Raw genomic sequence first — 27,289 nt, 5'->3', positions numbered from 1 at the left:
TATGCAAGAAAATACAGTACCATATTTTCACGACTATAAGGCGCACCGCATTATAAGGCGCACCCTCAATGAATGACACATTTTAACAAAAATTCCATATATAAAGCACACTGGATTATAAGCCGCCCCATCTATTTTGGAGAAAATTTAAGACTTAAGTGTGCCTTATAGTCGTGAAAATACGGTAGTTTAAAAGACTTAATTAAAACACATTTCTTAGGCCATTGATAATGGTGAGAAAAATAATGAAAACACCCAAAAATGACAACTGTGCTGCCTAAAATCAGCCTTCAAAAATAGGTTTTGGACTATAATTGTATTGTAATTTTAAGGCAATTTTAAGGGTGCAGCTTATACGTGGAGGCGGCTAATATGCAAGAAAATACAGTACCATATTTTCACGACTATAAGGCGCACTGCATTATAAGGCACACCCTCAATGAATGACACATTTAAAAAACATTTCCATATATAAAGCACACTGGATTATAAGGCGCCCTGTCTATTTTGGAGAAAAATTAAGACTTTTAAGTGCACCTTATAGTTGTGAAAATACGGTAGTTTAAAACACTTAAGTAAAATACATTTCTTAGACCATTGATAATGACGAGAATAATAATAAATAACCAAAACACCCAAAAATGACTACAGTGCTGCCTAAAATCAGCCTTCAAAAATAGATTTTAGACTATAATTGTATTGTAATTTTAAGGGTGCGGCTTATACGTGGGGCGGCTAATATGCGAGAAAATGCGGTAGTGCAGAAAACCCAGTTTTTGTCAAGTCATGCATGTGTTCTAGATTAGGACATTGCATTTTGGCAACTCTGTCCTGATTTTAAAGGTTTTGCGCCGTCTCCGGAAACATCCGGCAGGGCTTTCCCTTTTCTGCCGTCTCTCTCTTACGAGTCCACGTGGCCAGTGTCAACAGGAGGAGGGTCTTGGCATGCACCGAGAGCAAAGAATTGTAGCTTGAACGGAGACCAGACAAATGTCTAACATCTCTTTCTCTCTAAATAAAAAAAAAGTGTGCTAGCCAAACAGATGAAGAAAATGAGTCCACCGCCAAAGCGGCCAGGCTATCTGACTATTACGACAACGCTCTCAAAACATTGGTCACTGGCGCTGTTAAAGGGAAACTTGCGTAAGACAGAAAATGGAAGGAAGTCACTACGCCGAGAGAGAAGAAAAAAGGGAGGGAGAAAAAAAAAATAAGCCGCTTGGCTTCCTCCCCGAGAGCAAAGAGGGGTGGAGACATTTTACCCTGCCACGGTTAGACAGTTGAGACCAGTGCAATATTTAACAAAATGTGGGGGGTGGAGTCCTGTCCTGAATCCACTCCATTGCTTGAGGGCAGCCATCATAGTGTTCACTATTGTGTGCGGCTGAGGGAAGAAGAAAAAGAGAGGAGGGCGCACAAGGGGGGAAAGAAAACCTGTCCCTTTGTGTGGGAAAGACTTAGCAGGAAAGTGATTTGGGGGACTATTTGAGTTTGCCGGGAAAGCCAGGATCTTCCCCTGACCCGCACGCGCATTTTTCTGTCAACTCCATGTGACTGGACTGCCTTAAAAAGCAGCGTCCTCCCTTTCGATGCGGATTGTCGAGCCGGCAAACAGCGACACCCCGGCCGGCTTCTCCCGATGATGAGAGCAGACGTCAGACGGGTTTGCATGAATATTGATGTGGAGGATAGTGGGTTTTATAGAAGAACAGAAGGAGGCAAGATGGCTGCCCTTTAGGATTTGTTATAGGGGAGATCCAGACGGTTTGTTGGAATTTCTACAAAGTGGAGGGACTGCAAAAGGAGGTGAGGATTTGCTGAGAAGGTTGATGATCTGCTTATGTTTCCCACCCCCCTCTTTCTCAACACTGGGTGTATTTTGGGAGCTTTCGAGAGCCATGCTAGGTACGGCTAACGTCCGTCCCCCCCCCCCGCCGCAAAAGCAAGAGCGAGTGTAATAAGGAGCGTATTTTAGATAAAGCTACTCCAACATGGCTGACAGATTTCTTTCTTGCTCTGCCAGCAGAATTCAAGAGAGACATTTTTTTTCAGTTTTTTGGCCTTTTCTGATTGTGAACTCATATTGGATCATTTTTATCCTCGTTTTCCAGAAGAATGAAGTGCTTTCTGTTGCCACTCCTTCTCACCATTCCATTTAATTTTTAAATGTGCGAGTGTTTGTGGGCTACACGGAGACAATTTTGAATGAATTTCCAACGAAGCCCTGCAGTCGTCTGATGTTAAATTTAATGCAATAACACGGAGTGTGTTGTTTGCAGATTGCCTAATGCAATAATTGTCTCGCAGTGGACTTTTGCAAAGTAACCGGACTGCCATGTATGTCTGCAATCAGCTTTCTTTGCTTTTGCTGGTGAATGACAAGCAGACACAAAGGCAAATTCTTAGCAGAGACGAGAGCAAGAATTTTTTGGGTGCTAACTGTAGTCGAGCAGGTCAAAATGTTTTAACTAGAAGAAACTAGATCTATATAAAACATGGCCTTAATGGAAAATAGAGATCTGCTGCTTGATTTGACGTCATTGATTCAGTTTTTGAGGAGGAAAAAAATAAAAGTTCATTTACCCAAAAATGGCAGTTTTGAGTAAAAGTGGTTTGAAATGAGATTTTTGGTTTCTTCATTGATAGTGTAAGAATACTTAGAAAAACACGTGGAACTTCAAGTAAAATATTCCTTAATGGAGTCCCTAATGTAAGTTGGTAGCATCGTTCAAAGTGATAACAGTGTGACAAAGGTTTGTATAACAAGCGCAATTAGCACTGAAAAGTCACAATAACATGTCAATTCGGATGCGTTAGGCCTTGACAGCAAACAGCTAATTAGTTGTTATTTTTTCTGCATTTACTACGTGCTACTTAATGATTACCATCTGAATAGCCCATTAGAATCTAACAGATCTCGCTCAGGTTTGTGTATTGGACCTTGTGTATTCCACTTACTACAGTGATAATGTTGTTACAATGTGCCTCAGGCAAAGGACAATGCATACTTGCTTCAAGGTAGAGTTTGATTGGACGCTTGACCTGGTCATTGAGCAATTTGGCGGTGGAGACGATGCGAGGAGCCACATTGACTTTTTTTGTTGTTGTTCGTTTTAATCAATGATTCGAGAGAAGATTTATAATACGTACAATTTCCAGATCCCATTTTCTGAACCGCTTTATCCTCACTAGGGTCGAAAGGGGTGCTGGAACCTATCCCAGCAGACTTCTGGCCAGAGGCAGGGGACTCCCTGAATTGGTAGCCAGCCAATCGCAGTCCACAAGCAATCACTCATAGCTGAGGGCAATTTAGAGTGTCCAATCGTGCATGTATTTGGAATGTGGGAAGAAACCGGAGTCCCTGGAGAAAACCCACGCAAACATGCAAACTCCACACAGGTGGACCGACCTGGATCTGAACCCAGTTCCCCCACTTTGATTCTGACGAACTAACCACTCATCCACCGGGCTGCCCATAATTTCCAAATAAATTGTAAAATCAAACGTGCCTGAAAACTTTCATTCACGCCCAGCGCACCCTTCTTCAATCCGGTCTGAAAACCAACGACCCTAGAGCAGCCTAATGGAGTCAATTGCCGCCAATTGCCATAAACGAGTTAAGTTCTATAGCTAGGACTCGCAGGATTGGATGACTATCCTGCCTTCAAGAGTATCTGCATTGCTGCTGGTACATCAGCATCTGTAGAGGCACCGGGAGGCTTCATAGGCCCATTGGGGCCGAGTGGGGGAAGGGCCAAAGTAGATCAATCACATTCACACGGCTGCTTTCGTCTATCCGCACCTACAGATAAAGCCACGCCGTTAGATTGCGCCTTTGCCAAGGCTGTAGGTCGCATTTATGTCACTCCCGGGGCAAAGGACAATATCACCTTTAGGGAAGAATGTCCAGTTACCATAGCGCGCAACAACAATGTTGGCCACTTACAATACCCGAGCCCTCACCTCTGACCTTGCTCTGTCCAGCCCACGCATCATATTTCCAAGCCGGAGGTAGTTTGCGCAAATAACAACCAGGGGGGACTGGCCCAATGGCAGGAGAATGTTTTGGACTGCGTTGTTTGCTTGCTGGTTTGAGACCCACTGCTTCCCACACACAAAATGGCGATTTAGTCAGAGTTGTATCGATTTCTTCAGTATTGATTTTCCCTTTGGGATACTGGAGAGAGGTTTTGCTATTAGGGGCAGCAGAGGAACGCCATAACAGAAAGGGATCTACTAAATATTTCAGCATAGGTGACCATGCCAACACAATGACCAAGTAACAAGAAAAATAACAAGTGAAACTTAATCGCGGTTTGAATTACGCGTAGTAAACCCCCGGTCAGGATTATGTAGCGCGCTACAAGGGGTCTGTTTGAATGGCGGGTCCAGGGTGGGTGATACCGATGCTAGAAGTAAGTATCGATGTCTGAATTTACCCCGAGGCCTGAGACAGCGAGGGCAGTGACGGAAAAACTTCCTCCACACGACCGCACGCACATGGCCGCTCTGTTTACAAACACTATCGTAGCGTTCGCTAACGTGGCAAGCGCGGGGTTACGTAAGCATCCCGAATTAAACACCGTCGCCTGGATTCAGAGTTTCGCCGCGTCGCTAACGCAATTCCGCGATCTGGGATTTGGGTTGAAAGTACAGTTGCGCTATTTGTGCTTGCCAGGAAGACGGAAATGAAAATGTTTAGGAAATGAGTTAGCGCTAAGATGTGAAGATGTGTCGTATTGAAAGTAAGACCCGTGGAAAAGAATAAATGATACGGTTTTTGGACCTAATTTGGCAAAACTGATATCCGAAAATAGATCTATGTCACAAGAACACACCCTGTAAATAACTTGGAACGATCCCAACATAGTGATCTAAATAGCAGCATGTGTAGGCTGTTCTGCACTGCTAGAAACTGTCATTGAAAGGTTAACAACCCCATGGCCCCCTGTTGTTCACACATGAAAGAGACTGAGAGACGGACGGGCCTAAATACTTTCAGAAACAGAAGCCAACAAGCAAAGATTTTTAAAGCCTGAACCACCGACTGCTTCTGTCAATATGTTTAGTGTCCAGGTTTTCAAAGTGGAACCAATTCAATGTTATTTGACTTGGATTACTCAGGGGGGAAAAACTACAATGATTACAATCACAAAGGAGTGATAATCAAAGGGTTAAAATTCAGTTTTGCTTAAGACTGGAAAGCAATCTTGCCACAATCAATGACCTACTTGCATAGAATTCTGAGGTGGTTAATACAGAAATGATGTCGACACCCAAGGAGTGCTCATTTTAGCAGATTTATGACAGTTAAACACATTGATTGACGGTGCTTAACTTCAAATGTATAGTTTTTCAGAGAATGAAATAGTGTGGTTTTACAAAAAAAGATCTAAAGGGTCAAGTATGAGGTCTATTTAGAAAAAAAATAGCTAAACAGTGGGCGTTATGTTGCTATTTTTCCATTGCCCTCAGTTTACTGTTCAACTCAATTTCCTGTTTATACTCAACCTAGTATGAAACTGGACAATGTTTCACAATATGCTTGTTTTACATTTCTTTACATAAAGCATAAAAGCTGAAAAAAGTGGATCAAATTGGTTTAAATTAAATTAAATAAGGCCTATATTTGCTTCAATTAGCTTTTTTTTTTAAACGGAAACACAAATGTTAATTTTATGACTTTAATAACACTAAACATAATTGATGGTGTATATTTAATTGCATGTATATCAAAGCAACAAAAAAAAGCCTATCCTGTAGTAAGTATAGCTGCGGTAATGTTTAGACCAGATGGTCTTTGGAGCACTCATAAGATGGTAACCATGGCTACCATTCTGCCTGAAATAAATTAACTTTCCACTGTGCACAGTTCATCAAGTTAGTCAGATATATAGACTTTTGCACAGACAAAGAGATTTGGGGGGTGTTACGTGCGAGGAGAAAAGCAGCTGGGAAAAAAAACTTGCTGAGTTGTTTTTCAGAGTTCGCATGTGATGATACTCTTAAATAGAGCAAATTACTTCATGTTTAGGTTCACATTTTTTGTACAGAAAGCGTATCGTTCAAGTCAGTATTTCAACGTATTATTGGTTGGTTAGATTCAGGGGTGGCTGCTAATTTAAAAGCGGAATCTGAGGAAAAAGACTGTTGAAACCAAGTTAATAGTGAATAAAGACTGAAAAAAAATATTTTCTAAAATGGAGATAATAGGGATCTTATTTTATATCCTTCAATTTTCTTTAATAGTGAACAAATGTAAACGTCGACTTCCATTAAGGCTTGTGCTTTTGCCAGTTCAGCCAGTTCAACCGGTTCAAGCAGTTTAGCCTCGCCCCTCAAAGGCAGTAAAACCACTTGTCATTTTTCCTCCAAATATTTCAGCAAACAAATCAATGAATTATCATTCGTGATCGTCATTTCAACAAGATATAAAGTAATGCTGTTTTCCCAAACCATCTGTAAACAGTGATTCCCAATCCAAACGTCAAAATATTACAGTTTACGTAATGAATACATGTTTAAATGATACACTAAGATGTGGTTTTCCAACTAAGTCTTTGGGTCTGCATAGAAATTCCTTTCCCATACTACATAACTCTCTATTTAATGTCCTATTTAGCAAATTTACTGTAGCAGAAAAAAAACCCTTTTGCTGTGGTAACTCATACTAAACTGTAACACAAATAGTCATTAGAACAAGGTCTTTCTGTTCAACAGTTCCCCCAAAAATAAGTGGTTACATATTTTTGCTAAGACACATGTTTCAGAATTAGTCGAGTAAAAGTGAAGAAAAAAATACAGCGTGTATTTAGTTACACAAAACGTTAAAAGGAGGACAAAGAATGTAAAAGAGGAATCTCTCCTCCAAGTCAACTGCATCTGCTCTGCATTAAACATAAAGAACAATGATGTTGGTATGGAGGGGGAGGAAGTTCTCTAGGGAACAAATTACAAACAGAAGAGTATCTCGGCTGTGTGCGACGGCTAAGGTCATTTATTAACTTTATATTCTACTTTTAAGAAGAAACTGGAGTTTATAGAGCATCTAGAACATTTATGCTGCACTACGCATTTTTTTAAGGCTGTCAACTTGGACTCAAGGCAAAATATGGGAGCAATTTTTCAGGTCCAATCATGAAATAGTGGAAGAGGAGTTCCTTGCACCTAGAAAATATTTGATCTGAAAAAGATTTTTTTAATCTATAGCCAAAACTGAATTTTCCCCAATTCTACCATCATCGATTTAAAAAAAAGAACTGTCATACAAGAGTTTAAGATTACATCATGCTATCACATGATACTCTTTCATCACATTTAACTAGGGAACACCTTAAACTAGAAATTGTGAGTGCAAAGTGATCTTTACTTCTTTGTGGCTTTTTGAAAAATCTATTTTAACCCTTGAAAGGCCAAACCACGAAACAGTTGACAGCAAATGAAAATTCCTTCAACCCTCAGCCTTTAATAATCCCTCAGAATAAAACGACTACAACATTACAAATATAATTAGTAGCAAATCTGTGGCATATTTAAATGATGCGTTTTTACCATCACATAGCCCAAAAAAAATCATGTTTACAACTTCTAGACCACATGTGTCAAAGTGGCGGCCCAGGGGCCAAATCTGGCCCACTGCATCATTTTGTGTGGCCCGGGAAAGTAAATCATGAGTACCGAGTGTCTGTTTTAGGATCAAATTAAAATGAAGAGTATAGATGTATATTAAATTTCCTGATTTTCCCCCTTTTAAATCAATAATTGTAATTTTTTAATCAATTTTTTCTGTGTTTTTAGTTCAAAAATTATTTTATAAAATCTAAAAATATATTTAAAAAAAAGCTAAAATAAACATTGTTTTATATCTATAAAAAACTGAATATTCAGAGCTTTTAATCCAGCTCTTTTAATCCATTTATAAAAAAATATATCTAAATATTATATCTAAAATGGTCTGGCCCACGTGAAATCAAGTTGACGTTAAAGCGGCCCGCGAACCAATCAGAGTCTGACACCCCTGTTCTAGACCCCAAAAATTGAACAAATTACTGAAAAATATCCCCAGACAAGACTCCTAATTAACTAGCCACTGATCATATAAATCGTCCAATGCCAAAACAGTGCTTATTTCCATCGTGCAGAAATCCAAATGTGTCCTCTTAGAAGAGGCCTGTTCTATGTCTTTCAAAGAAAAAAAGTAACCAACTAAACATTTCTTAACATTCCAACATAACCTCTTCCTGTTTCACAACAGAAAAATAAGTCATTGGTGAAAATACACAACGTTTAACCAAAATGTACTTTCGTTTTCTGGGACAAACACAATTTGGTTCATCTCACTTTAAAGTGAATCCATTAAGACATTTATTTCCCTAACTCGGTAGGATTTGGAATCATTAAAGAGATAACCCGACACACACTGCAGCCTATTGTTTCTTAACAACTGTGGTGGGGTATCATATGTTCATACCAACAGTTATGAGTGACCATGTGAGGTACATTTGGAAGCAGTGCAAGAGTGGGCCATGTGACCTGAAATCACAAGTGCGAGAGGACGGGAGCGAGCAAGTTGGTGAGATCTAGAGCATGAATGAACGTCTGTCTTTACAAGCCTGATGAGCAGTTGGACTAACAGTCGGGACAGATGAGGCGAACTAGCACTTGTTAGCACGTATGTTAAAAAAGAAAAGGAAAAAAACAACACACCAAAAAATTCACTGAAGTCCGAACAGCCGTCGTGATATGGCTCGTTTAAAGTACATATATGCAAAATGATTACACGGACTGTTGGCTAAGGGAGACCATCTGGCTGAAGGGATAAGCAAGAGAAGTGGGGGCGAAAAAAAGGGGGCGAGATAAAGGTTTGCATAGTCAGCTAGAACGCCAAGTTGTGCAAATGTTGTCATAGGTTGTGTGGTTTTAGCGTAGTTCAACTCTAAACTTAGAGGAAAGATTTATTTTAGGACACTTTGGGATGCAAATAAGAATTCCATGAAAAGTAGTACTGGCACAAGAAAAAAAATTGAGCGCAAGCTAACTATAGTTACAACAGTACTTTTGGTCTTCCACAATAGCACTGAATGATAACTAACACAAAAAGCGAAACATTTTTAAGGTATTCATGGTCTATGCTCGGTCCAGCTCTGTCTGACCGGCCCTTTGTAGCTCATTTATTTAGAATGAAATGCTCTTATTTTTTTCAACAAGGGTGCAGCAAAACCAGCAGTTTGTGAGTTGTGTGATCAATTGTCGGCACTACTGCATTTTGTTCAATTGCCTAGCCACAATCACATTGGTTCTCTAGATGTCCAACCCATTTTGACTGAATAAACATTCGTTCATTCGCCCCTCCCATCAATGGTGGGAAGTAAGTCAACTTTTTGGGCCAAAAATAAAATGGACTGGCCCACATGAGATCTAGTTGGCATTAATGTGGCTTGTAAACCCAACTGAGGTTGACACCCTTGGTCTATGCTAAAAACTGCATCCGATTTATCATTGCTACTCTATAGTGACAGGTATTTTGTTTTTAGCCTTACTTCCAAAGCTCTCAACCCGAATGATAGGAATTGGAGTAACCCAACAGCTGTGGTGAGGGTAAATGTCACATAACAAGACCTACAAGACTTGTCAAAAAGACGGCATTGACTATGGACACTCATATTTCACAGTGCCTGTCTGGAGCGAAAATTAAAAGCAACACAACATGAGTGGTGAATGACTACTACTATGAAATCCGTAGACCGATTACACCATTTAAGTGGCCAATGTTATCCAAAACACAGTTTCTGTGCAGGCAAAATGCCAAGCCTGAACAATGCAGAACCACCTAATGTGCAATTACACACTGACTTCTACAGACAAGTTTAAAGCAAGTTGAGTCATATCAAATATATAAATATAAAAGAACAACTACGTTATTAGGAGAATTAAAACATGCTGGAGAGCAACGCATAAGAGCAAAAACCAAATCAGGGTGTTGGACTATTTATCAGCCAGTTCCAAAAAATGTCTACCGCTCATGAATGAACATCAAGAGCCTGTAATAAAACAAATCTATCTTAAATTGCACTGAAATTGGCCCATATTTCTGCACACCCTGTAATTGGATGTGTTTGTATGCATGTGTGCAAACAGGCCTACATTGAACTGGAATCTCTGGCTTTGTCCTAGGTTCACAAAGATTATTTTTTGTTGTTGTCAGAGTGGGTGTACCCAACTGTGACAAGCTGCTTGGCTCTGCTTGGTGTTTAGTAAACCCCGGAGAGTCCTGCAGGAATGGAGCTGCGCTCAAAGCAGCCTAGCGTTAGTTAACCTCTTGACTTAGTTGCTGATTTACAGGGCATCCGAGAAAACAAAGGGGAAGTCACAAAGGATTGGGGAAGAGGTTTTCATTAAATGAGCTCATTGCAATGTTTTGAAGGGAAAGAAAACTGGTAGTGTCAATCAAAATGTTTTACTTGACAGTTCAGAAGGATTCAAATTAGTCTGAAATTGTAGTTATGGCCATACGTCTTGAGTTTAATGCTTAAAGTCAATTATTGAAAATGTCCGCTTCTTGCCACATTGCTAGAGTTCACCAAATTTGTATCATATGATCTCTTCTATAAGTTAATTGATTCTGCATACTGTGTTAAAGCCATTTAGTAATAAAAGGTCAAACTGTAGCAAACACACATAAAAAGGGAAACCAAGACCCCCCAAGTGTTGGACCAAAAGTCTTTCTTTTGGGTTTGCTACCCCCCTTGAGACTCTGCAAACGGCCAGTCATGCTTTGTTTCTGCCAGCAAAAGACGCTGGGAGACACTTGCTTGACTCGTTAGTGAGAGATGAAGTAAGATCAAGTAGCTTAATTATGGAGCACCATGGGACTGAAAATAGCGAGTGACCAAAACAATGAAGCAATTGTATCGGTTCGCTCAGCAGAGCTAATGGTTTCGCCTGTTGCCATTCCTAGAGCCAAAATGGTTATATTTTTTAAAATTATTATCAGGATTAACTCCACCTAAACATTCGATTCACTTTCAGTGTGGTTCGTTAAGTTGCAAAATATTTTTAAAAGTCTCAACCTGAAAAAAGGATGCTAATTTCTTGTACTCGTACTTGTAACTCATGAAAATGTGAAGCGTATGAGATTTAAAAAACAGTTCTGAGTAAAGAAAATCCTGCCAGGGTTGCTTATAATGTTTCTTTTCAACTTTGTTTGTAGGACGCAGAGAGGGCAGCCTGTGAATGGACCCTGAGCAGGCCAGATGGAAACAGACCAGACCAGACATGAGACGGAAGAAAGTTTGACGCTTAAGAAAATCGGCTCATCCTGCAACATCTCAAACAAACTCCAGAATGGCGGGAGCTTTTTAGAAGGAGATACGCTTCAAATTTCTGGTGATCCAAACTGGAACAGCTACAAGCCCAGTACAGGTGGCAACTCCATGAAGAGACAAAATGAAACTTGCGATGACTCTGGATCATTACAAGGGCTATTGGATCAGGGGTCATTTATAATGAATGGAGATTTCAAACATGCACTCGCTGAACAACCATTCTTGGTCAACCAGAATAAGAAATTTAAAGTCGATTCAGAGATTGCTGAATTGACAAAAAATACAGCATATGAGTGCAATGCTCCGGCAGAGACAAAATTAGGAAACGGGAATTGTACAATTCCTAACGGAGATCATTTTCCTCTCCCGAGAAATAAACAGGTCTCAATGAATGGTGCCTCAACAATTGAAAGTACACCAGGTGATCTTTTAGAGAAAACGTTGTCTCAATATTACCCTGAGCAAGTATCAATTGCACCGCAGAGGTCTGGGTCAGAAGATGCTATGAATTGTTCTCTAACAAGTAAACTTCCCAGTGAAGATCTCATACCTTCGACATTGACTAACGATTTTTCCCATTCTGCTCAGACGCTTGAAAACCAACCACGACAGCCTGGGACATCTGGTACTGCGGAGGATCTCAATAATTTTAACTCTATCAACTATGTAGTGAATGGATACTTGAACAATCATGAAACAGAATACCAGCAGGAAAAACAAGAGCACCAACAGCTGCCTCCGCCGTGCTCCAGCCACGAAGAATCTCACGTTCAGCTGAGTGGCATGGTGCTATCATCAAACGCTGCCAACTCCTCGCAACAACATAAAAACAACTTAAGGTGCTATCCTAATGACTCGAATCCTCAACAAGTATATCAGAATTCCGACCAGAATTTTGATCTCAGCATGTTTAAGGAGCTCAACACTCAGAGCATACTGGAAAAATATGAACAATCACCCAACTCTGGAATACAGAACACTGTGTCTGGTCATGCTCCTCAGTTTGGGATTCAACCCAATACGTCGCAACAACAAGTTGGAAACATACAAGGAGCTGACAGCAGGGCCTTTAAGGGACCTAATTCAATGCAGTCAATTCAGGTTGGATTAGGGACCAGCGCGGATAACGCAAGCCAGCAAACAGGCAACTTGTTGTGTTCGACCCTCCAACAGGGCAGCTGGATGGAACAGAACCCTGCAAAGCAACAGACAAGATTGTCATTCCAGGCAGAGCAGGAAAAGGAGGGGTTGTCTGCCAAGGCTGTGTCAGACCAACAGAGACACAGCCTCCAGGTTCAAGGTCAGAATTTGGAGGCACAGTCTATGCAAAAGTTTGAGCAACCTGGAATGTTCAAAGAAAACATTCTGGGGTCTAACACGATACAGGACCAACAACGGAATCTGCTAGGCCATTCTCATTTGGCGTCAGCCCCAAACAACAATGATCCTGAATGGCAGCAATCCAATTGTAACGCAAGTTTAATTCAGAAAAAGCACGATCCTCAGAGTGGGGGTCATTACCCCAGCCCGGTGCACTTACATGACAACCCTGAACGGCAGGACACATTGTCACCCAAGTTTCTTACAGCACAGCAACAGCAGCACTGTAATCTTCCACGCCCACTGTCCCACCCGCCACAATTTGAAGAACAGCATCTAAAGTCTCCCATTTACAGACCTCATAGTCAGCCGCAGCCATGTCATATGCAACTTAACCAGCAGCCCAGAAACAACTCTCTTCAACCCAACAGTCACGCCTGCTACAAAAACACAACAGACATTCAAATCCAACGTCAAAGATCGTTTTCCCCAAACAGCGTTGATTCCAAACAGTTTCAAAATCACTTACCCAATAGCTGCAACTTTGCAAAAAATATGGACTTCCCACATGCCTCTACACAGTCACAAACATATTTGCAACAAGGTGCAATAAACAAACAGATCCCAAACGTTATGTATCCTAAGACCGAACACCAGCTGAGCGCATGTTCTCAGCTCCAAAGGGGATCTCACTTGGGCCTGCCAATTCCTCAAGGAGACCACCAGAGGCACGAAGCCCTACGCATGCATCTGTTACAAGGCAAAGATCGACAGGGCCCTCCCCATTCTACACAAAGCACTCGGGATAGCAAACATGGCCTGGCGAATATAAAAATCGAAAATGAACCCAGATTTACTACACCCGGCTCACATCAGAATCTGGGTGGGCTGCAAATCAAGCAGGAGAATCAAGAGACTGCCTGTGAGAACATTAGGCAAAATAACATACTAGCTTCAATGGAACAAAGTCTAAAACAGTACCAACTGTCCCCCGTCTTTGAGAAGAAATCCATCGTATTCAATTCGAATAAAGTCAAAGTGGAATCCACTGGGCCCGTCACCATCCTGTCAACCAACGCTGATCTATGTAAAGTGGAATCATCTGGAGTTGCTATGTCCACAATGACTTATAAAAGAACACCCGACTCAACACCCAAGAAAGAACAACTCCTACAGAGATTCATGGATTCTCCGATGAAGCTACTGGATACCCCTATAAAAAATCTACTTGATACGCCAATTAAAACCCAATATGAGATTGCATCCTGCCACTGTGTCGGTGAGTCCCGTGTTCTTGGTTGCATGACAGATGAAGTGGTATTTAGGTTCTAAAAGATTTTATCGTTATTTAGAACAAATCAGTGAAAAGGATGAGGGTCCGTACTACACTCACCTGGGATCAGCACCTACGGTTACTGGTATACGCGAGGAGATGGAGAGAAGGTACCAAACCCTTTCGCAGTGGACTCTGATGTATAATTACAGGGTGCTGTTTTGATTTTAAGTTCTATATTACTTGTTTTATCTCAAGGTCTGGTTTAAATGGTCCAGCCATCAGGATAGAGAAAGTGGTGTACACCGGGAAGGAAGGAAAAAGTACACAGGGGTGCCCGATTGCCAAATGGGTAGGCATCATTTTGTCTTTATGTGTCAATCTCAGTTCTCTATGAAAAAAGGGAACGCCTTCAAGTATGTAAAATATGTACATTTTTGTATTCGAAAACAATTTAGGTGATCCGCCGATCCAGCGTAGAAGAAAAGCTATTGGTGTTGGTTCGAGAACGCAATGGACATAAATGTGACGCGGCCTGCATAATCGTTGCAATCCTAGTCTGGGAGGGCATCCAACCCAGCCTAGCTGACAAGCTCTACCTTGAGCTAAGTGAAACGCTAACAAAGCATGGAGCCCTCACCCAAAGAAGATGTGCTCTTAACGAAGAGTGAGTTGACGGCAAAATAGACACTAAACCACATTGCGGGTGTATCAAAAGTCACAGTCAACCTATTGTTTTCTTTCTGTTGTTTCAAGTATCTTTCAGAAATATGTGAGGCGACAAGAATTTGACCGCTCTTGCAGTTTCAAGCAAATTATTATCTTGCTAGGGTTTACCAATTGACAGGGAAAAATCTAAAAATACATTCCTACCAATGCTTCCAGTCTCTGACTGCAGTTCAGTCCAAATTAACAAGCGACCTCACTGTCCTTTTGCTCTGATGTCGATTTAGCCAATCCAAGAAAAGTTTCCCAAAACAGGAGCTTTTATATTGACATAGCAAACAGAACTAAGCCTGCTACTACCTCCACCAAAAGATACCTACTTCTTACAGTGAGAGTTTATGCAAAGCCAGGAAAAGCTTCCAGATTGCTAAATCATTACTTAGTGTCAAGCAAAGCACAACATAATGACAACTTCTGAAAGTAGTAAGGACCCAAATTAGGTTGTTGGCATCATTATTAAAAGCTGTTTCATGGAAAGTTGTATATTTTCCAAAACATCGGCTGAATAGACTTTTTGTTGAAGTTCAGTTCCTGTGGAGCACTTTAGATATACTTTCCTGGCATTGTAAGAACGGCTTCTCTTTGAGTTTGCTTTAAGCAGGCCTTCCTTGGCATTTTTGTGTGTTCATGAACAGATTCTGCTTCAAGAAACTAGCCATGGCTAAATGTAAATTGTACTATGCTTTGGAGATGTGTCAGAGCCATTAAACCGTTTAAATTGGAGCTGAACTGCAGCCAGGGATGGAAAACCTTCATGCCAGGCAGTAATAACGCAAGATTGCTCAATGAAAATTGACGAACCATGGGCAACGATTTCATATGCTTGCAAAAACTGCAAAGCCTCATGGTTGATGGCCTCATGTCTGTCTGAATGATATAGTATATTGTGACTTCTGGAGCACTCTGAATTCCCAAATATGCTGTTATCTTTGCAAGTCTTTAAAATACAGACGTGACCCGAGACCCATTAAGCACAGAGTTAGTCCAGATATGAAAAAGTCTTTTGAGATAAGCATGTGACTGAATTAATGCAACCCATAATGTGAGGTATCACTGTGAGGTAAAATAAAGCAGGTGAAATCTAACTTGTTTCTAATTTAGCTTGCACTAAAAAGGTCATCGGTATTCAAAGCTCAAACGTTCTTGATCCCTTGCAGGAGAACCTGTGCATGTCAGGGATTAAATCCAGATGCATGTGGAGCTTCATTCTCCTTTGGATGCTCATGGAGCATGTACTACAACGGCTGCAAATTTGCCAGGAGTAAAATTCCAAGAAAATTCAAACTACAAGGAGACGATGTCAGAGAGGTATCCACCGCTACTAAAAATGTGTTGCTATTAGTCCCGGTATAATAATACATTCAAAACATCATTAGATTAATATTGGAAATGTTTGTCTTTCAGGAAGAGCGACTGGAAAAAAACTTTCAACATCTGGCTACTTTACTCGGCCCCTTGTACAAAATCATGGCACCTGAAGCTTATGGAAACCAGGTGAGGACATATGATAGTGTAGCCCTTTGTATAAATAAAGGATTATCTATAGAAACACCAGAGGACGAAAGTTTTGTGTTTATCAAAATGTAGTGAACTGCAACAACATCTTCCAGGTACCTTATCCTAGTTAAACGAATCTTCATGTTAACAGGTGGAACATGAGCAGAGAGCACCCGATTGTCGTCTGGGGGTTAGGGAAGGTCGACCTTTCTCTGGGGTTACTGCTTGTCTGGACTTCTGCGCTCATGCTCATAGAGATGTTCACAACATGCAAGGAGGGAGCACTGTGGTAAGGAAAGCATGTCTTTCGATGGTGGTTGCAGGAAAATTGGATCTTTCTGTGGTATCCTCAAGAAATAATCGGTCTCCACAGGTTTGCACGTTAACGAGGGAAGATAACAGAGAGATTGGAAAGATACCAGAGGACGAGCAGCTCCACGTCCTGCCCCTCTATAAGGTTGCCAACACAGATGAGTTCGGCAGCGAGGAGGGTCAGCAGGAAAAAATCCGATCGGGTGCCATTCAAGCCCTCAGTGCCTTCCGCCGCCAAGTGCGGATGCTCTCCGAGCCTGCCAAGTCTTGTCGCCAGAAGAAGTTGGAGTCTAAGAAGGCCAACGCCATCAAGAACAGCCTAGCAGATCACGCTCATGACAAGGGCGAGAAAGTGACCCCATCCAAGATGAAAGCTGGGAATGTTGAAAACATCACTCTAAGCACACCCGTGCCAGGTAAAAGCCGTTTTACGTGGGCAACTGCTGACCCGCCTTATTACACAAATATGACTTTGATCATTAATGTGTTATCTGCCGACTGTCAGGCTTTATTCCAGGTGCTATTGGACATCGAAATCAACTCACGGATTCGCTCGGAGCTCATTCTCAGCATATGCAGCATCAACATCACGAGAACGTTATTACCTCTTACGCCGGTGCAACCAACGCTGCCAAATACCCGGCGTTTCATGGGCATCCAGGATCTTTCCCAAGCACTTCAACCCCAGGGAGCATGTTTCCCCATCAATCTCCGACACCAGAAGGCCCTTCCCCTTTCTCTGTCCGAGGTCCCAACCCCTTCATAGACGGACCGAAACGTTCGTACCCTGGCTACCAGTGTAACGGCGGCATGCCTCTTGAAAACTACCATCCTTACTACGCTTCGAACCAAAAGCCACTGGACATGTATCAACAACAACGACAAGTGTTTTACCCAGAGCAGAAGTATGCAGCACATCAGCGTTACGAGGTCAATTATCCACCAAATTATGCTGATCCAGGTTTACAAGTCAACGGCTATAATCCATGCAACGTGAGACCGGTTCACCCCACGAGAGTTTTCGGTCCCTGCGCACCTAATGGAGCCACAGACCCTCATTTTATGGACCCCCTTTCAAGAGCGCCGGCCGCCCACAGAGTTCGAGACGTCACATCTGCGGGGGGTAGCGGCAATCAATTCGGTAGGCCTCCGAATCCGTACATGGGGAATCCTCAAATGTTCCCCCCTGGCCAGCAATCGTTCCATATGCAAATTAAGCAAGAAATGGGTTTTGCCAACCCGCAGATTCTTGGTGCTCAGTTAAGTGGCGGATACTTGAACCCAGAAACACAGGCGGGATTAGGTCTGTTAAATGGTAATCCGATGTTAGCTGGCGTTAAGCAAGAACCTGGAATTACGCAGACACCCCCAACCCCGCCAAAGCCAGAAATCTGGTCAGACAACGAGCACAACTTTTTGGACCCTGACATCGGTGGAGTGGCGGTGGCGCCAAGCCACGGCTCAGTCCTCATCGAATGCGCTAAACGGGAGCTCCACGCTACAACACCGCTGAAAAACCCGGACCGCCATCACCCGACCCGCATATCCTTAGTCTTCTACCAGCACAAAAATATGAACGAGGCGAAGCACGGGCTGGCCATGTGGGAAGCAAAGGTGGCGGAGAAGGCTCGGGAAAAGGAGGAAGACGCAGAAAGGAACGGCGGTGAGGGGACGCCAAGCAAAGGCAACAAAAGGGGGACGAAACGTGAACATCCAGAGCCATCAGAATCTCTTGGGGAGCCCCCTTACAAGCGTTTTATAAAGGCACTCATTGAGGGCTCCTTATCGTGCACAACCAACACCTACGTCAGTACATCTCCGTATGCCTTCACTAAGGTGACAGGACCTTATAGTCACTTTGCGTAAATACCCTCAATAACAAAAAAAATCACATTTGAAATATAAGAAGGTGCTTTTATTTATGCTAAGACCACCCGCAGCACTGGCCTCATACAAACACTCCTAACCTGTTCAGGTCTTTTTCACTTTTAACAACTGAGCTTTACTTGTTGACCTTGCTATGGATGTATTTATTTAGTTTTGCAGCTTTGCAAGATACACACTGTTAAACTATCTGGTGCTCTCAATTGTACACAAATCTATTTTTTTTTTAGGTTTACTGGAAAGAAATCTTAATCTTGGGTGGATTTATTTACCATGTTAAACACTTCAACTCGACTTGGAATCACGAGTTTAAGGTGCTAAATATTGTGTCTTATTTAAGTGTTTTTGTTACTAAAGATGGAATAATTTAACAGAAATGACAATTTGTGATATCTTAGCACAAAATAATGTGATGTATCTCGATGTGTCTCAAGCACTTCTTGATTAGACAAAAAATAAATCGGGATTGTTTCAAAAATAATGTATAAATCGACAATTCCAGGAATACCCAGAGTTAAAAAAATGAATCTAATCTTTTAAAATTCTTGCAAAAAATGACTATGTTGTCGGTGCTTCTTTCGCTACTTGTATTCTATACATTGAGCCATTCAAATGGTGCATTTTTAACATTTAAAAGACGAAAAAAAAGGTTTTCTTATCCAAGGTTTTCCAGTTTAACTGTCGGCAAAAATATTCCTTTCGGCGGATTTACCCAATCGGCTCGAATTGTGAAAAATTAAGTGTAGTTTAATGTCTGTGGTGCTTAGTTGACGTGATTTTTTTATACACTGAGGAGCATGAGGCAGGTTTAGCTAGAGCGCCACCTTCAGAGGGCAGCTGGCATACTGGGGATTCTTTTGATTATTGTATTTTAAGTGTAAGATTTAAAAAATTTAAAAAAATAAAAAAGGGGTAGGGATGTGTACAGTAAGTTAAATTCCCTTTCTGGAATTACTGTAATGAACTGTGTTTGTTGTAAAGAATGAGAAAAGGCTAATTAATTCCTGATTAATCTTTGTGTTCCAATGGATCTTTTGTTTCATAGGGTGCTATTGAACCTGTTAAAATATACAATGTGAGAAGAAGGCTGTTAAGTCATGTATAGTACCAACCAGTTGTATACCTCAAAAACCAGTTTGGCAATAGGAAAATATATAAATATATATATTTCTTTGTTTGAATATTTTTGGTTACAGTTTAACTGCATGCCACCTAAAAGGTGGAAAAGTTAACCTCTTTACTTTTGTACCTACCTGCTAGAAAAATTCAATTTTTAATGTTACTGTAAAATCAGGGACATTTAAAAAGAAAAATGTACATTATTGCCTGCATTTCTCTTTGTTTTCTTCATTCAGGGACGCGTTTTGCTTTTTGTGTCCCGGTTCAACTTTTCTAAACAAAGTCACACAGATTTTCGGATTTAAAAAAAGTACTCCAGCATCTTTTAAATCATTTTTTTTTGCTATTAGGGTGGTGATTTTTTTCTTCTTAAATGAATACAACGTATGTGCACTGATGTGACTAAAGGGAAAGTATGATATTGAATAATTAAGGTTTTTTTTCTTTTGTTATTAGGCAAGACGGTGCCTGTGTATAGCTCAATTAATTTATAACCACTAAGCAATTGTATGATTTCACTTCTTTATTTTTGAATTAATGTGATATATATATATCAAAATGACTGTAACGTGATAGTAACAATTCACCCCCGCTTAACAAATTCGTTTTCTGAAAGCACTTCAAAACATTTTTCAGGAAAACAAAAAAAGATTTTATGTAATAAAGTACAAAATGTTCTATTTAAAACAGGGTGTAAATGAGTTTGTCACATTGTAAAGTGCATATCAATAATGACATTTTTCAGAACATAATGTAAGATACTTGTTGATGATTCAAGTTGACCTACAAAGATCAAATCTCAAAAAGAACATCACTATATTTTCCAGGAAACGTTTGTAAATAGTACGCTCACTGTCAACACCATGTTTACGGCTATCTTGACGAACATTTTGAATTTCTATTTTTTTGCGTTTGTAAAATCCAGAGTGATAAATCTGTTGATTGTACAGAGCCCAGCGACAGTAGCAGGTTGTTGAAACTTTTAGCAGGTAAAACAAGAAAAAAAAAAAAAAGCAGAGCCATACTTGAATCTTACAAGTCAGCATTACTTGAATGACTTTCTGGTTATAACAAGAGTACTACAAGTACTCCGCTCAAACAAATAGCGGTTCATATTTTTATTTTATTTTGTTGGCAGGCAGATTATTAAGTCATTTATTTCCTGTTTTCTTTCTCAAAGCTTCCCTTTTGTTCTCCTGAATCTTGGTTTGCTCCAAAAATGGAGGATTCCAAATTGGTATTAAACTGTAAGAAATGTAATGTACTGGATGCAGTTAATTTGAAAGCTGTTATATCAATGCTAATATTGCCAAGATGTGGGTGTTTTTTTTTTCCTCCAATAAATTTATATTTATTTAAAACAATTTGACTTGTGAAAAAACATCAGTTTTGACCATTTTACGTAGACCTCGACTTGCAAATGTTTGTTTGTATTGTTGCATTTTCACCAACACAATGCATCCATTCACACGGCTCATTACAGAAATATGTAAGGTAGGATTTACAGTAAAATGCACACAAAAAAACTTCTCTTTGATTAATAATGATGGATGATTACAAGAAAAAGGAACCGACATCGCGGTCAAAACATTTCATCTGTGATTCGACTTGACAAACTGCTTTTTAGTTTATGTAAAAATAAAACTTGACAGACTCCTAGTTCCAAATAGCGCTTTTCTAGACGTACACAAACAGGACTTTTTGAAACCACTGACGAGTGTGTTCATGGTGTCTTATTGCTTTCCAAATCACTCAGACAAAGTGCCACTTGTCCACTGGACAGACAAAAATATTGAAAGGCATTACATTGGCAAAATAGGGCAAACAAGGCCTCAAACAAAATCAAACTTACCTTCGGATGGAAGACTGTGTTTGGAACCAAAAGCAGGGGCCTGTGCCCAAAAAAATAACATTTAAAAAAATATCCCTAATCTAGAATTTGCCATTATTTTGGGAGTAATTACTAAGTAAAATATATATAAAGTCTCACCAATGCAATCAAATCTGTAGCCTCTTTGTCTGAGCATTTAAACGGACTGTCACAGCATGATACATTTTTACTGAAAGTCAAAACCAATTTTCATTTTCATCACTTCCACAAAAAAAAATGGGAGTTAAACCTTTGAAATCTTACCAGTCAATCCCGTCATTCTTTGTTTTATCCTGCACTAGTGCCCTCCAGTGCTCATGTGTGGATTTGATCATCTCCAATGCAAAATCCTGAAGTTTAAAAATACATTCAACACATTATAGTTTCTACTAATTGGGCAGTTTAAAGGTGATTATCATACCTTATTTTGAAATTGAGCATTGAATCCAAATTGGTTCTCAGGCTTGCCATCTGGAACCTTATATTTTCGGAACCAGTCGACAGTGGCCTCTAAATGACCGGGTCGGGTCTTTCGCACATCATCTATGTCTAAGAAGAAGAAGAACATAAAACGATGTACCGTATTTTCTCGCGTATAAGCCGTACCCTTAAAATCGTTGAATTTTACAATTTCTTTCTGATTTCTGGGCTGATTTTAGGCAGCAATGTTGTTATTTTTTGGTGTTTTGATTATTTATTATTATTTTCGCCATTTTCAATGGTCTAAGAAATTTATTTTACTTAAGGCATTTAAACTACTGTATTTTCTCGCATATAAGCCACCTCTGAGTATAAGTCGCACCCTTAAAATTTCCTTAAAATGGTTGAATTTTACAATTTCTCTCGTATAAGCCGCCCCCCCCCGATTCACAATTTTCACCTCCATAATCGTGGTTTTAATAGGGAGTACAAATGTGATACTTTGAAGGGAAAATCTTAAGAAAAATCATCGCACGTGGGATTTCTGAGATTCTGTATGAATCGAAAGGATCATCATCTGGATTTTCGAAAGGGTGTGGCCTGCACGTAGACAAATTCAAAAAGGAAGTCACGTGAGCAGTACAACCAGGAAGTGTGTCCGTTGTTTTCTTGAATTTCTATTCTGAAATAAATGACTACAGAGGTAACTCAACCTACGATCATCTCTACCCTCCGCAAAATGCGTCTAATTTTACTTCTATTAAACACATTTTATTACTATTAAACCACTAGTTATGTGTTACTTTGTTAATAGATGGCGAATTAGAAGAAATAGAACTTTTTTCCAATCCAATATCCTGTTTTTGTTGTTTTTTCAGAGGGTTGGAACTAATTATTTGTTTTTAGTTCATTTCAAAGGGAAAGGTCCGCTCGAATTACGAAAAGCTCGACATACGATCCCAGTCCCGGAACGGATTAAGATCGTATGTCGAGGTACCACTGTACTTTGAAATAAATGACTGTATTGTCCGCATTGTCTTGCGTTATGGCGTTTCGTCTGTCACACCTTGCAGTTTCGTGCATGTCAAGGCTAATTTATGCGCATATAAGCCGTACTCCTGATTCAGTCATTTTTTTCGCGTCAAATACGGCGTATATGCGAGAAAATATGGTAAATAAATTTGTTACATTTGCTCAAAAGTTAACTTTTGGGCCCCAAAACTAAACTGGTCTGGCCCAGGACAAGATTTAGTTGGCATTAACTAATTTATGCGCATATAAGCCGTACTCCTGATTCAGTCATTTTTTTCGCGTCAAATACGGCGTATATGCGAGAAAATATGGTAAATAAATTTGTTACATTTGCTCAAAAGTTAACTTTTGGGCCCCAAAACTAAACTGGTCTGGCCCAGGACAAGATTTAGTTGGCATTAACTAATTTATGCGCATATGAGCCGTACTCCTGATTCAGTCATTTTTTTCGCGTCAAATACGGCGTATATGCGAGAAAATATGGTAAATAAATTTGTTACATTTGCTCAAAAGTTAACTTTTGGGCCCCAAAACTAAACTGGTCTGGCCCACGACGAGATTTAGTTGGCATTAACGTGGCCCACCAACCAAACTCAGTTCGAAACCCCTAATTTATGAGGACTCACTGTGAACTGTTGACAGTCCGCAAGCACTGCGTTTAAAATGAAAACGCCTCAAATACACTTTAATGATGCTGTCTGTGCTTTTGACCTTTAAGAATTGCTTTTTGACTGCATCAAAGACCCCCCAAAAATCTGACTTGAACAGTCAGCATTCTCAAAATGCTAATAAATGCATACGTAGTAATAAGGGAGCAGCTCATCCGTAGAAAAGACTCACCATTTAAATTTTTGGCATCGGGGTCCTCGGCATTGATAGCAATGACCTTCCAGTCCATTTCTCCCTCGTCAATCATTGCCAAAATTCCTAGTACCTTCACTTGGATCACCTGACCAGTAGTGCACACCTCAAGGACAAGGTAAAAAATAGGATATCAGCCAAGCTATTATCTAATGTAAATGGTTTGCAAATGAAAATGAAATGCCGCATTTGGGGTCCAGAAAAACGCTCATTTTCGACAATGAGATTTTTTTTTTGTTAAAGATTCCTTACCTGCATACCTATGTCACACACGTCGATTGGATCGTTATCGCCGCAGCATTTTGTTTCTGAATCCACGTGGTTGGGATCCTCCCACGTCTTTCCAGAAGATTGGTGGAAAAAAATTGAGGAATTATTGGCCGAAGGATTGAATGATGTATAATATATTAAAAATTTAGATATTCCAAAGAATCCTATGTTAATGAATGGCATCCATTTGCTTAGTTAATAATAGTATGACATTCTGATGGCAATAAAAAATAATAGGGGAGTCAACCTTACCTGTGGGATGGCGCCGTAGTTCCAAATGTAACCTTTATGAGGAAATATGTTGGCAACATATCGGAGCTTGCCTTTTTTTACGTCTTGCTTAATAGGGTTGAGCGGTTCCTTTGTTGCTATCTGGAAATTGTTGAAATTTTGAAGGAGTGTGTATTTGTGTGTACGTACGCACGAATTTTGCGCGGTTTTTGCAAGACCCCCCTTCCATGAAAATTTGAGGCTAGATCAAGTTTAGTAACAGCAACAAGAGAGATGAACATTTTGTTTCTTACCTGCTAACCTGAACATTTATTTATAAACAACAGTCTTGCTTTAGTTGCTTTAGTTTTCATGAACATGAACTTCGAATATCCTTACCTTGTCATCAAATCACATTTATACCTCGACATACCTCCATTTTAGCGTTCGACCAGCGCGGCACCTCCACCACCATGTTAAAGAGCACCTGAAAATATAGAATATTTAGAGTATATGCAATGTATTCTATGCGTAGATGAAATTGTGAAAGTCCAATACTGATCAGAAATTATCCAAACATACCTCGCTGTTGTTCCTCTTGGCCTTTTTTGCAGGTAAATCAACGCTCTAACGTGAGAAATTATTTTAATCGAGTAGAAAACGGCATTTGGATTTCATTTGAAAATTACAATGAGTTACCTTTTCTCCCTCGGCTATCAGAGGAATATCATGGAAAGGAGAAATGTAGTTTCCATTGAAGTTTTCTGGGGAAAAAAAGAGTGACATTAAAAAATAGTGTCATTTTATGGTGCGTTACACTTTAACTTGGACGACAATTTGTTATGGAAGAATCAGTACAACATTGATTTTAGGCCAAATTTAAGGTTTTGGTGCCATATTAAACATTTTGGTAATTTTCTCAGGTGCCCCGGTGGATAAGTGCTTTTGCACGTCGGCCTCACAGTTCTGGGGCCTTGGGTTCGAATCCAGGTTAGTCCACCTTTGTGGAGTTTGCATGATCTGCCCGTGCCTGTGCAGGTTTTCTCCGGGTACTCCGGTTTCATCCCAAAAACATGCTAGCTATGCTAGCTGGTTGATCACTGCAAATTGTCCCCTAGCTATGATTGGTCATGTCTCCTGGTGACCTGCACTTGGCTGGCCACCAATTCAGTGGTGCCCATAGTTGGCTGGGATAGGCTCCAGCACCCCCTGGAGTTTGATCACCCCTGGTATAATGGATCTTTAATAATGACGTTTCTAACAATGCGAAATAATAGTCTTGTTCCAGCGTTTCATAACCCGTTAGCAGGTACCACGAGGGTGGGAGGGGTTCATGGTTAAGTACAAGGGTTTGGTATACTTACTCAAATAAATCCGGTAATCAGGTGTGTTTGGACTTCCTCTCTCTTCGGTTTGATAGTGCATCGTTTTTCTCAACGTGTGCAAATGCGGTAAGGCGGCTGCACGAGAGAGTAGTTTATTTTTAAAGACTGGAAAGCGACCGAAAAGATCCCGGAAGACGTAAGCGTGGGTCTGAAATAACGGGGATAGTCGCATGGCTGCTTTCGATCTCACAAACACTTCCTGCTTTCGGATTCCCTGATAGTGTGGGAATAACACTTCCGGTACGTGACCCAAAAAATAAAAGGGTTCTCGTTTCGTTGACGTGATATTGTATTTACAAACGCTTATGTATTTTAGTCATAATGACAACATGCTCGTTTATTTTCTAAAGCACTTTTCTTGAAAAGGAAAACTTACAACTAGAAAATGTCGGGTCACGACTCTCTTGACATGAATTAGGCCATTGAATTATGCCATTGTTAAGATTTATTTAGAAATTAAAATGTGGAAATAAAAAAAGATAACAGAAGAAATACAATTTAGAAATCAAAATGAATTGATGTGTGTTGCTTGGAAAGATAAACATTGGAAAAAAATGTCAAATTGTTTGGAATAAATACAAGTAAATAAAATGAAAATGTAAATCAGTAAACATAGAGGTTTACTGGAGATTAAGATATATATTTAAAAAAAAACATATAAAACATAAGAGTAATGAATTACATTTTATGGATTAAAAAAAACTAACAAGACATTTAAAAAAAGTATTCATTTTGAATGAAAGAGTATTCATGACACATAAAATAACTAGTCTGGCCTTTCTGTGTCCTATGGCCCCGCCCACATTCCACTAACATGCAGGACAGGTTAATTAAAGCCTCAAAATGATTGGTAGATAAGAGTCGATAGTTATACGTGGCCTATGACTGCATGATAACCAGTACAGAGTTAAACAATTTACAACTTTTTCAATACCTTTCTATCTCCACCCCATTATTTTACCATCTCAAACAAATTTAAACCATAAACTGTGCATAAAACACAGCCTCCTTCTTTGACAGCCCCATGAAAGTGTTGATAACGCATAAAAGGCTCAAAGTCCATCTGCATTGTGCCATGAACAAACAATAGCCTGCTCAAACAAATGATGTCATGTGCAGATTGCGTGGGTTATTAAAAGGCAAAAAAATGCATTCTTGCTGTTGACACGGTTGGAAGGGAGCTGTGATTTCAGCACTGACATTTTATTATTTGATTCAAATGTGTTGGGGTGGGATTGACTGGATTGAGACCCTCGCGATCTGGATTATTCTTAAATCCAGTGTGATGTAATTCAGGATTTATTAAAATGGCGTATGACAGACTGTGATGTGCCCTTGTCTATTTCATAGGAATATAGACACGCCCACCACTAAATGCTTTTGATGGCATTTGTTGTGAAACTGGTAAAGTCACATTACAAGCGTTTTCAAAGGAAAGTCAAGACGTCCATTTTACTTTGCTAGCCAACAACCTGCTGGACCTGCCCAGGACGTGAGGCCCAATTATAGCACATTTTTCACTCATATAATTGATGAATGGAATTTTGCCATTAGCCTCATGTCCGTAGTCAGTTGGGATAGGCTCCAGCACCCCCGCCAATCCCAGCTGAGAAGGTGAATTTGATTAGTTTAGATTAGATAGCTTTAGATAACTTTATTCATCCCGTATTCGGGAAATTTCACTGTCACAGTAGCAAGAGGGTGAGAATACAGACACAGGAAAACACATTTTAGACATAGACAAATAGGTAATAAATAAGTTGCGTTAAATTTATATATATATGTA

The 27,289-nt window shown here is 40.1% G+C and overlaps 2 protein-coding genes across 2 annotated transcripts; one reads left to right on the top strand and one right to left on the bottom strand.

Annotated features, from left to right (window-relative positions):
- The first annotated feature begins 1,356 nt into the window (after positions 1-1,356).
- Positions 1,357-20,819, top strand: tet2 (tet methylcytosine dioxygenase 2). The gene is made up of 10 exons (XM_077604405.1): positions 1,357-1,806; positions 11,210-13,923; positions 13,997-14,087; positions 14,176-14,269; positions 14,376-14,584; positions 15,801-15,951; positions 16,048-16,137; positions 16,292-16,429; positions 16,514-16,868; positions 16,958-20,819. Exons 2-10 carry the CDS (start codon positions 11,253-11,255, stop codon positions 18,316-18,318), a joined length of 5,160 nt encoding a protein of 1,719 aa, XP_077460531.1. The 5' UTR covers positions 1,357-1,806; positions 11,210-11,252; the 3' UTR covers positions 18,319-20,819.
- Positions 20,820-20,997: 178 nt separating this feature from the next.
- On the bottom strand, positions 20,998-25,731 carry ppa2 (inorganic pyrophosphatase 2). The gene is made up of 12 exons (XM_077604406.1): positions 25,483-25,731; positions 24,818-24,882; positions 24,701-24,745; positions 24,552-24,605; positions 24,161-24,280; positions 23,891-23,977; positions 23,618-23,744; positions 21,747-21,874; positions 21,590-21,675; positions 21,446-21,515; positions 21,308-21,347; positions 20,998-21,230 (listed from the first exon to the last, which is right to left on the bottom strand). Exons 1-12 carry the CDS (start codon positions 25,673-25,675, stop codon positions 21,208-21,210), a joined length of 1,038 nt encoding a protein of 345 aa, XP_077460532.1. The 5' UTR covers positions 25,676-25,731; the 3' UTR covers positions 20,998-21,207.
- Between the last annotated feature and the right edge of the window lie 1,558 nt (positions 25,732-27,289).

Source organism: Stigmatopora argus, chromosome 7, assembly GCF_051989625.1.
Source record: "Stigmatopora argus isolate UIUO_Sarg chromosome 7, RoL_Sarg_1.0, whole genome shotgun sequence".
Classification (NCBI taxonomy): Eukaryota; Metazoa; Chordata; class Actinopteri; order Syngnathiformes; family Syngnathidae; genus Stigmatopora; species Stigmatopora argus.
This window is presented reverse-complemented; position numbering and strand designations above follow the sequence as displayed.

Coding starts and splice junctions, on each gene's coding strand:
- ppa2 (XM_077604406.1), bottom strand. CDS start 25,675: ATGCGACTATCCCCGTTATTTCAGACCCACGCTTACGTCTTCCGGGAT. Junction 24,606..24,700: donor CCAAGAGGAACAACAGCGAG/GTATGTTTGGAT, acceptor CTATATTTTCAG/GTGCTCTTTAACATGGTGGT. Junction 21,875..23,617: donor CGATGCCAAAAATTTAAATG/GTGAGTCTTTTC, acceptor TCTTCTTCTTAG/ACATAGATGATGTGCGAAAG.
- tet2 (XM_077604405.1), top strand. CDS start 11,253: ATGGAAACAGACCAGACCAGACATGAGACGGAAGAAAGTTTGACGCTT. Junction 14,088..14,175: donor CGCGAGGAGATGGAGAGAAG/GTACCAAACCCT, acceptor TTTTATCTCAAG/GTCTGGTTTAAATGGTCCAG. Junction 16,869..16,957: donor TCTAAGCACACCCGTGCCAG/GTAAAAGCCGTT, acceptor GCCGACTGTCAG/GCTTTATTCCAGGTGCTATT.